Below are 10,793 nucleotides of genomic sequence, written 5' to 3'. Positions count from 1 at the left end.
CTCTAGTTTGTTTATGATAAAAGCGGACAGTGGGTCTCAGCGATTGACCCCGGGCTCCGTGACATCATCGAGCTTGTGACGCCACTGTCCGCAAAGGCGTCCAACACCCTGCAGGCAGGATGACGTCACTGTCGGGGCTGGTGCAGGAGAATTAGTGAAGTCGAAGGGAGGCGTCCCAAAAGCGACTAAAACACAGAAAGAGGGGGGTGACGCGACGGCAGAAGCTAGGTGAGGGACCCTACAGCACCCCCGGACGCCCCGCCTCCGAACAAGATGACCCCGCCCCCTCGGGGGACTACGTGAGCTGGCCAATGGACGCCGGCCGCGGTGACGCACAGCCTATGAGCTTCCGCGTTTGCACAGGCTAGAATCCGCCTGTGGGGGGCGAGGGCGCCGGAGCCCACGCTTCCCACGCCCCGGGCCATCAGTTTCTGGGGCCTGCGGGGTCCGCGAGGCCCGGTTTTACCGCCGACCAGGGGACCCCATGGCCTCGGAAAGCCTGGAGGGGGAGCTGGTGGCCGTGCTGGGGGGCCGGGGTCTGTGCGTGCAGCGCTGTGACTCGGAGCCGGCGGGCGAGCCGCGGGCGCCTGTGCGGCTGCGGAGGGACGTCTGCTACGTGGTGCTGGCTGTGTTCCTCAACGAGCAGGTGAGCGTCCCCCGCCGGCCCCGCTGGGCCTCGGGAGTGCGCAGCCAGCCCTGATGGGGGCCGAAGATTGACGGACACGGCCACCCCTCACCCCCCCGTGCGTGGCGCTTCCCAGTTTTACAAACCACTCTCAACTCTAGGATCTGAGCCCCGCGATCGTGCGGCTTGAGAAGAGGGAACCGAGGCCCCAGCCGATCATCTCGTTCTCTAGGCCTCAGCTGCTGGAGGACAGGACTGTAGTCTTCCACCTCCCTCCCCAGGAGCCCAGCGCGGTACCCCGATGCAGAATGGGCTCTCTTGGCAGTGTTGTTGGGGCTTTCGAGACCCCCTCCCTCCAGGCAGAGTAATGGGGAGTTTACATTGGATTCTCCTAACCGCCGGGAGCTCTTTTTGGTGCTCATTCCTGTTCCGGTCGATATAATAACAAGAGCAAGGGCCATAGGGAGGGATCTCATAGGGTGGGGTAAAGATGGGGCCCAATTTCAAAGCCCAGACTGACCACGTTAAATCCCATGGGGAGGAAGGAGCTACAGGATGACGTAGAAAGATACAAATCACTGTAGGGTAGTGGCAGCCCTCCCTCTAGGCGTCCCGGGGATCTCAGCCCCTTCCTGTAAAGGAATCTCAATCCTGTAGATGAATTATTGCAGAGGAGACAGCTGAAGCTGCCAGCCACACACGGGCTGTCTCTGGGGGCACTGAAAGGTGTCCACCAGGAAGGGAGTCTTGGGCCGCTGTATTTGGGACCCAATGGGGCCTCGGGGTACCGAGAGAGAGCTGCTTGCCCTAGTGGAGTCTAAGAGTTTCTTTCTTCCCCCAGGATGAGGTGCTGCTGATCCAGGAGGCTAAGAGGGAGTGCCGGGGGTCATGGTACCTTCCTGCAGGACGAATGGAGCCCGGGGAGACCATCGTGGAGGCACTGCGGCGGGAGGTGAGGGAGGAGACCGGGCTGCACTGCGAGCCTGTGACGCTGCTGTCCATGGAGGAGCGAGGTCCCTCCTGGATCCGCTTTGTATTCCTGGCTCGCCCCACAGGTAGGGCCCACCTGGTGGCATGTGAGCTGGAACTTAAGCCCATCTTTCCCCCAGCTTGTCTTCCCAGAAGATGAGCCCTTTTGCAGGCAGCCTTAGTCTGACCAGTATTGGCTGCTGATTATTGGCTAATTGTAGTCTGAGCAGTCATGGCTGGAGTGCCAGTGTTTATTCATTCTGCCAGACCTGATAATTTTTTTTTTTGGGGGGGGAGGTGGTAACTGGGAATTGAACCCAAGGCCTTTGCCCTGAACTACATCCCAGCCTCTTATTTTTTGAGACAGAAGGTCTTCCTAAGTTTTCCAGGCTTGCAAACTTGGTATTCTTCCTGCAGCCCACTGCCGCACCTCACTGCCTTGCTGCTCACAGCACACACCCTCCCCCTCCTGGTCCTTAAATCTGCTTTAGGTGGAACTCTCAAGACTCTCAAGGAGGCAGATGCGGAGTCCCTGCAGGCCGTCTGGTACCCGAGGATCGCCCTGCCCAGTCCACTTCGAGCCCATGACATTCTGCACCTGATTGAGTTGGCTGCTCAGTACCACCAGCAGGCTGGGCACCCCCTGGTTTTGCCCCAGGAGCTGCCCTGTAGTGTAGTCTGTCTGCGGCTTGTGGCCACATTTACAGGCATCCAGACTGTGTGGGTGCTGGTGGGCACGGTGGGCACGCCCCACTTGCCCATAACCGCTTGTGGCTTTACCCCCATGGAGCAAAGGGGTGGCATCAAGGTGGCTGTCCTGCGGCTGTTGCAGGAGTGTCTGACCCTTCACAATTTGACAGTGGAGACGAAGGGGTTGCTTGGATTACAGCACCTGGGCAGAGACCAAACAGATGGCATCTGCCTCAATATCCTGGTGACAGTGGCTTTTCGGAACCTAGGAAGCCAAGATGAGCCCCCAAAGGTTCGGGGTGAGAACTACTTTTGGTGGAAGGTGACAGAAGGAGACCTACAGAGTCAGCTCCTCCAGAGGCTCCGTGAATCTTCTGTTGTCCCTGTGAACAGATAGAGAGGGCCTGTAGGCGCGAGGGATGGGCAGCTGTGCCCCCTCCATGGGAGAGGCAGGCAGGAGGCTGGCAGTCAGGGATCTTGGTGTGCAGGGTGTAGCGGTGGTTCTTCTGGTCACAGGGGGACTTCATGTAGCTGACGCCCACTGTGCACCAAAAGAATAGTGCCTTTAACTGAGCAAGGAGCACAGAGGTCAAGGGCCCATTACCTTGCGGGCACATGGATGCTTGCTTCTGGGATCTGGGAGCTTTCTGACCCCCTTGTTCTCCACACTGAAGACCTGCAGGCTTGTCCTTTTGGACTTAGAACTTGCAAGGCGACATGGGGAGGTCCTCAAAAAACCTGTGCTGAGTAGATAATGTTGCTTACCCTTCCTTTCCTGCCTAAATGTCTGTCAGAAGTGCGGGGTTCTTGCTGGAACTGCTGCTCCTGGACACACCGACAGCCACTAGGGGCTTTTTTTTCCCCCTGGAACTGACTAGGGGCTTTCTTGACAGCCAACTCTGCTGGCTACTGCAGCCCCAGCCTCTGGGACTGTCGCTAGGCAGGAGGTGGCTGTGAGAGAACATGGTCCCTAATGGAAACAGCTCAGATCCCCCAGGGGTTGAGCAGTGGGGATCTGGGAAGCTGCAGATAGACAGAAGCCAGACACGTTTCTTTCCCTTGAGCCTCTGGGCTCTGATCCCTACCCACCTGCTCCCCTGCCTCTTTGTACTTCCAACTGAAACCAGACTAAACCTTTTGCTTTCCCTCAGCTCAGCAGTCATACAAATTATTTTTTTTAATAAAAGAACCTTAGTGCCACAGTTGATGAGTAAAAACAGTATATCATGTGCACATCACACCTACAGATTTCTGGTTTTGAGCAGGGAAAGATAAATGGAATTCTGGGTCCCACTGCTCTCTGGCTGGCATGGGCCAAGGGAACTGCACCCTTCCTAGCCCCTCCCTGCTCTTGGCCACCAGCTTGTCTCTGGCCTCTGGGAGTGGGGGTGTCATAGGAATCCTGGGTTCCATGAGGACACATCTGAATGATGACCAAGCCCTTTTATTCTGTTCCCTCTTGGTGTTTTAGGGGCTCCACATAGCAGCCTTGGTAGCTTTCATCGCAGATGCATTAGAATTACCTGGAGAGCTTACAGACACTGGATCCTCCCTCACACTAACTGAAATGCTGGAGGGGGCCAAGCACTTTGTTTCTGTTTCTGAAACAGGCTCCCACTATGTAGTCAAGGCTGGCCTTGAATTTACAGTGTAGTCCAGCTGACCTCAAATTCACAGTGATTCTCCTGCCTCAGTCTGCCAAGTGCTGAGACTGCAGGCATGCACCACTACACATGGCTAAAAAGCACTTTAAAAATAAGCATTTTAAAAAGTCAGGAGCCACTGAAGGAGCCAAGTTCTCAGCCTGCCTCATCCCACAGTGCTGTGGCAACCCTCCGAGGAATCCCTCTTCCCTCCCTACACATCCAAGGATAAATTTGTGAAACATGAGGCCCACTATGCACGACTGAGTCCTATAGCCTACACAGGGACCTAAGACCTACATACAGATGCCTCCTCCTGATGGCCCAGGATGGCAGGCTTTCAGGCACAGGCGAGCTGGAAGGTGTGAAATGTGACTTAGACTGCTTCGACCTAACTGCACCACCACCCTCTGCCCCAAGGCTGGAAAAGGAAGGGTGCTTGTCTTCCTTGGAATAGAAGTGTTGGGCAAGGCAGGACAGGAAGGCTGAGAACAGAGCCACTGTGTCCACGCACTCACACTTTATTGCTGTGCTGTCTGGGTAAGACACTGTGCAAATGCCAAAGTGCACTGATTAGAGGCGAGGGTCCATGCCTCCTAAACCCTCCAACATCTGAAGACCCAAAAGTCCAGCCCCAGTTTCCCCACTAGACTTGCCCCTTGTCCCACACTGGCACCCATATGCATTCACAGGCATGCACAGTGTTCTTTGGAGCAGCAGCTGGGTCCTCCCCCGCTGAGAGGAATGCAGGAGGTAGAGGTCACTGAGTTTCCCCTTCTTTCATGTCACCTCTTGGCAAACCCATGCCCAGCTTCTAGAAGAGGCATGGGCAGGAAAAGGAAGCGAAAGGGGCTCTGGCCTGCTCCTCCTTGCCCAGGAGCCGCGCCAGCAACTGCAGTCCCACTGTGAGGTAATGCCTGGCGCCGCCCAAGTGCTCCTGCAGGTTGAGACAGATTCAGGCCGGGTGGGGAGGCAGCCCCAGCCACAGAGGGCATGCAAGGAGAACTGGCTGCCTGTGCCCAGGTCCTTGCCACCAGGCCTCAGGGGGTCTAGGATCGGGCATCCTGCTTCATCTGTACCTGAAGCTCCTGTGCCCCCAGTGGGGGCCATCCATCAGGAATACTGGGCACTGAGCGGGATCTGGAGGACGAGGCCTGGCTCCCTTGGTCACTGACCTCTCTGCCCAGGTGTTGCGGACCTGCCGAGACGGGTTCAGAAGGCGCCAGTGAGGAACCAGCTAGGGCTGTAAGCAGGCGCCCAGCTTCGCGGCTCCAAGGCCCTCACCCGCCCTGGCTGCAGCTGCACTGAGGTCCTCATTAGCAGCTGCCCCCGCCTGGGCGCGGAGCATGCTTTGGGCATTTGCCATGAGGCAGTTGAGAATTTTGCAACAGCCACTGGGAGGGCAGAGCAAGAAAAAGGGGCTTCCCTACAGTCCCTTTCACAGTCCCTTCTCCAGAAGGCAACCATGCAGGCAGCAAAAAGCCTGTCAAGTTGTAGCAGCTTCCATGGTACTGAATGTGACAGTCAGGGCTCCTGACCCCTGGCTCTCTGGCCTGGATTCCTGGCTGGCCTTAGAGCCAGCAGCTGTCTCCACAAGACCCCCTGGAGTTGTTACCAGTTGTGGCCCTGACCACACATGGCCAGTATGGAGTGAACAGTCAAGACAACACACAAGGGCAGAGTCCAGGTGCAAACCAGCTATCACCCAGCTCCTCCAGGAAGGCCCTGAAGACACCATGCTGCCAGGAAAGTTGTCTCTATTCCTCCTGGCACCTCTGAAGTCCACTCCCTGGAACCTAGGCCTGCCTGGTAAACAGGTTGAGATCCCAAGTCAGCCTGGGAGCTGAAGCCCCAAGACGGGCGCTGCAGAGGTGGCAGGGCCCAGCAGGAGGCGGCTCCTGGGCAGAGACAAGGACGGGAGTCTCAGACTTGCCCTTCCAGGGGCGGGGAGAAGTTCAGCTGAGGACCATGTGGGGGAAACTTGACGAAGGCGATGGCAGCCAGCTCCTTGCAGAACTCCTCAAGAACTACCACGCCCTGAAGGAGAGTCTGGTGGTCCAGCCTGAGGGAAGACAGTGGAGGTGGCAGGTGGCAGCCATGTGCCCAGCATGACAGATTGAGTCTACAGGGCTGGGCCCAGTGGCCAGACACCTCCCCCACCCACTTCAAGGTTACTTACTGCTCCCCGGGGACCTGGCCCATCAGCTGCTTGCGTACTAGAAGCAGCTTGCCTGGGAACTGCGGTATCCTCTGAATCCTCTGCATCAGGTCCCCGATCACCTAGGCCAGGAGCCAGGGTGGCATGAGGTAGGGCCTAGCCATATTCCTGTAGGCTCTCCCTGCTAGGGTGCCACAGTGGTGGGGACCCTGCCACTTCCCTGGCATCAGAGGGCTCTCCCTCCTACACCACCAGCCCCTACCCTGTTTCCTGCCTTCCTACCCCTGGCATCCTTACCCTGACCAGCACAGAGAACAGGCTCCTGCAGCCAGGGGCCAGGTTGATGTAGGGATCCAGAAGGTACTCATGGATATGGGGGTGGGGGAAGAGGGCGAGCCGGGATAACACTGAGGTCACTTGCAGGTTTAGGCTGTAGGGCTACAGGGAACAAGATGAATGGCACCGAGGGTTGGTGGGGAGCAATGAGCCTTTTTGTGCCCCCCCCCCCAGCAAGGCGTCTGGTCGATGTGAACGTGTGCGGGGGTGGGAAACTCATGTGATGAGTGTGTGTCATGGATTTCCTGGGGCTGAGGGCCAGAGCATGTCAGGGCGTGTGGAGCAGAGGCGAGACGGGACTTCCCGCCTGGGGAAAGGCTGGGAGGTGGAGGGCATGGGGCCCAAGAGCCCAAGAAGGGTCAAGCCCCATGGCCATTATCTGCTGTCCTCAAAAACACTGGAAGCCCACCCTGGACTTCTGGGCCCTGACCCACTGGCTACCTGATCCAAAATCCGGGCGATGCGATTGAACAGCACTCCAAGGAAGTGGCCCTCAAAGAAAGGCCGTTCTGGCTCATGGGGATCCAAGGGTGTGGGAGTCTGCGGCCAGCCCCAGAGAGCAACACGGGAGCTACACTCCTGGAACTGAAAGGGGGCAGTTGTGGAAGCTCACAACCGTAAAGGAGGGGTCCAACTCCTGGGGCAGATCAAAGGTGTTTTTCAACCCAAAGGCCAGGAAGCATGAGGGAGGTCACACAGAGCCTCACTTACCAGTCCGTAGGCATCATGCACATAAGTGTCGTACCCAGTCTCCTCCAGGAAGGCTGAGGTCTTGGCTTCTTCAGGGACCAGGCAGAGGAAGCTGAGACAGAAGCTGAGGTGTGGAGCTGCTTCCCAGGGATCCCCATGCTCCCTAGCTCCCCGGACCCCAGAGACGAGACGATGCAAGTGGCTCCAGTTGCCTAACCTGCTCCCCACCTGTTGACGATCTCTGTCACTGCTGTTTTGCCATCCAAAGTGGCAGGAGCCTGGCGAGGCTTTACAGAGGGCTGTAGGCCAGAATCAAAGCCATCTGTGAAGTAAGGGTCTTCCTCCAGATCTCTGGCCAGTGCACACGAAGAAAAGGAAGGAAAGGAAAGGAAAGGAAAGGAAAGGAAAGGAAAGGAAAGGAAAGGAAAGGAAAGGAAAGGAAAGGAAAGGAAAGGAAAGAAAAGGAAAAGAAGGATGGAAGGAAGGAAGGAAAAGAAACAAGGAAAAATATGGGTGAATATGGGTGTGCTGGGGGCTGGCCTGGGTCCCAGGTGGCCCTAGGATTCCTGGTTTCACTTACACAGTGTCCTCATAGTTCTCGGGCTCCGGTGAGCTCCGGGCCACATACAGGCGGCCCTCCAGGTTGCACAAAACCAGGCTGTAGATGACCCCCTCGTGGGGCTTCTGCAGCAGCTCCTCGAACAGCCGCAATGTGGCGATGCTGATCTACAGCAAAAGGGCTCAGCAGGGCACCCTCCCCACCACCCCCTCGGCTCCAGTGCCTGGGAACTGCTGGCCTAGATAAGAAAGTCCTGGCAGGCGGGGTCATCTCCCTGGGCTAGGGACCAAGGTAGCAGGTTTCAGGTGCACAGGAAGTAGGAAGCCCGGATGATGCCTGTCCCACTACTCTGGTACTAGGCCTGAATCCACAGGCATTCTACCAGTGAGGTACAACCCGAGATCCTGCTACGTTGCCCAGGCTGGCCTTGAAATTTGGATTTCCTGCCCAACCTTCCGAGTAGCTGGGATCACAGGTGTGTACCGGTGTGCCCAGGTCCAACAGTCCTGCTATATGCGTTCTCAGGTATGGCCATGGGCTTCTCTGGGGCTCGATTCCCACATTCAAAAAAATGGGACTACAAGCCTCCCGTACCTCACGGAGAGCACTTGAGCCTCCAATGAACTAAATGAAGCTGGATGTGGTGGTGCACATATGTAATCCTAGCACTCTGGGAGGCTAAGGCAGGAGGCCTGAGCACCTTAATGAGCTAGAGACCCTGCCTCAAAATAAAAAAATAAAAACAAGCTGGGGATGAAGACCTTGTGTTCAGTCCTTCAGACTGGAGGAAAGAAAAGCCAAATGGCTAGGACAGCAGCTTGGAAAATATTCAGTGCCCTAAAGAACGTGCGTTCACAGGAAATAACTGTGACAAAACCAGTGTAGCAAGTCTAAGCAGGGAGGTGATCAGGTTGGCAGTCACCTTGTGAGTGTGTCTAGGGGCTCAAGATGGCTGAGCCAGGCAGAAGGGCGCGGGAAATGTTCTGTGGGTAGGGCAGGCAGTGGGAAGAAGCATCACTGAGGGCCCTCCCTCACCTCGTCGGAGAGGTGGTCACAGTGCCCGATGAGGTGGTCGCACAGCGTGCGTGGACTGTCCTCAGTGGCTGCAGGCTGCCGGTGGGAGCCCAGAAGGAAGGTCACGGCTTCCTGCAGCAGTATAGGGGAGCGGAGCTGGCGCAGCATGGCTGTCAGCAGGGCAGTGGAGGTCAGGATGCTCTGCTCAGACCTGTGGGTGAGCCTCCTTAGCCAGGCCAGGCTGTGCCAAGCCAAGGGCAGCAGGGAGGGCAAGGGGGTGATCGAAGTGGGGGTGCAGTGCCCCTTTCCCGCTTGCCTCACGTCTTTGGATGTCTCACCCATGTCCCTGTTCCTACTGAGGGCCTTCAGGTACAGGTGGGAGGCCATCACTTAGCCCAAGAGGCTCAGAGCCCTGTGCATGGCAGGGGCAGGCCTGGAAAGTGTGAACCAGCAGAGTCCACGGATATAACTCTGGCCAACAAGGTCCCTGGCCTAGGGCCAGGATGGGGCTTGGTAGGGTGCACAGACACTGGTCATCACTGGGAGTGGTGGTGCACCCCTGTAACCCTAGCATCAGGGCTCTGCGGCAGGAGGATCACATGAGTTTGAGGCCAGCCTGGGCTACATAGTGAGTTCAAGATCAGCTTGAACTACGTAGTGAGACTGTCTCGAAAAAAGACGAGCAGCAGAATGGAAAAGACACTCACACGTGCAAAAGCTGGGGTTGCAGGGCATCCACAAACAGCCTCTCAGCCACAGCCTTTGCCAAGACATCAGCTACCACCTGCGGCAAAAAGCATGACTTCACCATGTCTGCACCCATCACAGTCGCCCCAGGACAGCAGGCCTAACCAGCCCCAGGTCACTAAGCATTTGCTGTTCTGTCCTTGGGACCAGATGGTGAGGGAAGCCACGAGAGCACTGGCCACGCCTGCCCCTGCTCACCGTGTGTGCCTCGGTGATAAGGTGGTCACAGTAATCAAACCAGCCCAGGAAGGCAGCCAGGGCCTCCTTACCAGGGAAGGATGCCTCATCGGATGGGGCACTGGGTAACCTAGGGGAGAGGGAGGCAGGAAGTCTGGAGGGTATGGGAGAGGCTTCCAGGTCTTCCCTCAGTCAAGGACATCCACGAGTGGCCCTCTCCCTCTCCTCTGGAGAACCTCTGTGGCTGGGCTCAGTTCCACTGTGGCTTTCTGGTCTGCGACTCTGAGAATGGGCTGCCACCTCAGGAAGAGGGTGGTCAGCAGGGTCCCCATCCCACATGGACACTAGAGGAGCCAGCTACCAGCTCCTGCAATGTTGCCCAGCCTTCCCCGGCCAGGGCCCACCTCCAGCTGATGCCCTCTAAAGCAGCGATGTCTGCAGGGTCGAGGAAGGCAGGCAGGGACCGGTACAGCTGGCACAGATGTTCCGAGATCTCGGCACAACAGGCGCTGCTCTGTGCCAGGTAGGTAGCAGCTGCTGGGGAGGCCACGCCTACCAGAAGCAGCAGGTTCTCCTGGGCCTTTAGGGCCACCCGACCCTTCTAGAGGATGAGGATACAACTTCAGGGCGATGCATGCAAACCCCAGGTCACCTCCCAGCCATTCCTGGCTCCGACTCCCCCCGGCCACAGTGCACCTGCCCACCCACCCTCTGCAGCCTGCACCTTGCTCTTGCACAGCCCGAGCAGGGTTGTGATCAGGTTGCTCTCCCCAGGCCCATCTGGCCCCTCAGTCTCCACAGGTGCAGGCAGGTGGCTGTCCAAGGCCTGGGCCCCACTGCACTCCCCATCCAGTTGGGGGGCCCTGTCCGGAGCACAGTTCTGACAACAGTCCTTATCCCTGTGGCTGGCTGTATCTTTAGACAGGGCCGTGGACTCTCTGGATGACTTCTTCTTCCCTATAATCTTTTTACCCTGCAAAGAAGGTGGGGTGAGGCCAGGTGACAGGGAGACCATTCTGAAGAATGATCTCCTTGGGGCTGGTGAGATGGCTCAGTGGTCTACAGCACCTACTTAGAACAAGCTTAGCAGAGCACAGGGACTGCGGTTCAATCCCCCAGCACCACATGCCAGCCAGCCCTGCCCCCTGGTGGACTGAGCTGGCCACACACACACACACACACACA

The 10,793-nt window shown here is 57.5% G+C and overlaps 2 protein-coding genes across 5 annotated transcripts in view; one reads left to right on the top strand and one right to left on the bottom strand.

The window, feature by feature from the left end:
- Nucleotides 1-364: 364 nt before the first annotated feature.
- Nucleotides 365-3,132, top strand: Nudt18 (nudix hydrolase 18). Its single transcript, XM_004630637.2, has 3 exons — nt 365-646; nt 1,467-1,680; nt 2,086-3,132. Exons 1-3 carry the CDS (start codon nt 485-487, stop codon nt 2,679-2,681), a joined length of 972 nt encoding a protein of 323 aa, XP_004630694.1. The 5' UTR covers nt 365-484; the 3' UTR covers nt 2,682-3,132.
- Nucleotides 3,133-4,430: 1,298 nt separating this feature from the next.
- The window catches only part of Fam160b2 (family with sequence similarity 160 member B2), a 13,326-nt gene continuing 6,963 nt past the window's right edge, over nt 4,431-10,793 (bottom strand). The window contains exons 6-18 of one of the 4 annotated variants that reach the window (XR_002820985.1): nt 10,333-10,581; nt 10,013-10,209; nt 9,630-9,738; nt 9,392-9,468; nt 8,706-8,895; nt 7,692-7,837; nt 7,340-7,462; nt 7,133-7,223; nt 6,863-7,006; nt 6,383-6,523; nt 6,107-6,207; nt 5,007-5,989; nt 4,431-4,864 (exon numbers count right to left, since the gene is read on the bottom strand). Coding sequence is in view for 2 of the 4 variants with exons in the window: in XM_023714660.1 (XP_023570428.1) it covers nt 5,724-5,733; nt 5,861-5,989; nt 6,107-6,207; nt 6,383-6,523; nt 6,863-7,006; nt 7,133-7,223; nt 7,340-7,462; nt 7,692-7,837; nt 8,706-8,895; nt 9,392-9,468; nt 9,630-9,738; nt 10,013-10,209; nt 10,333-10,581 (1,707 nt within the window). In the remaining 2 variants the exon portion in view is untranslated. Of the gene's footprint in view, nt 5,990-6,106; nt 6,208-6,382; nt 6,524-6,862; nt 7,007-7,132; nt 7,224-7,328; nt 7,463-7,691; nt 7,838-8,705; nt 8,896-9,391; nt 9,469-9,629; nt 9,739-10,012; nt 10,210-10,332; nt 10,582-10,793 lie in introns of all 4 variants that reach the window. The other 3 variants (XM_023714660.1, XM_004630636.2, XR_002820986.1) reach the window with 3 other exon arrangements.

This window comes from Octodon degus, unplaced genomic scaffold (assembly GCF_000260255.1).
Source record: "Octodon degus isolate 3935 unplaced genomic scaffold, OctDeg1.0 scaffold00036, whole genome shotgun sequence".
Classification (NCBI taxonomy): domain Eukaryota; kingdom Metazoa; phylum Chordata; class Mammalia; order Rodentia; family Octodontidae; genus Octodon; species Octodon degus.
This window is presented reverse-complemented; position numbering and strand designations above follow the sequence as displayed.

What these genes read in the sequence shown, in the direction of transcription:
- Nudt18 (XM_004630637.2), top strand. Translation starts at nt 485, where the DNA reads ATGGCCTCGGAAAGCCTGGAGGGGGAGCTGGTGGCCGTGCTGGGGGGC. An exon ending in CTGTGTTCCTCAACGAGCAG is followed by an intron (nt 647 to 1,466) that starts GTGAGCGTCCCC and finishes TTCTTCCCCCAG; the next exon opens with GATGAGGTGCTGCTGATCCA. An exon ending in ATTCCTGGCTCGCCCCACAG is followed by an intron (nt 1,681 to 2,085) that starts GTAGGGCCCACC and finishes AATCTGCTTTAG; the next exon opens with GTGGAACTCTCAAGACTCTC.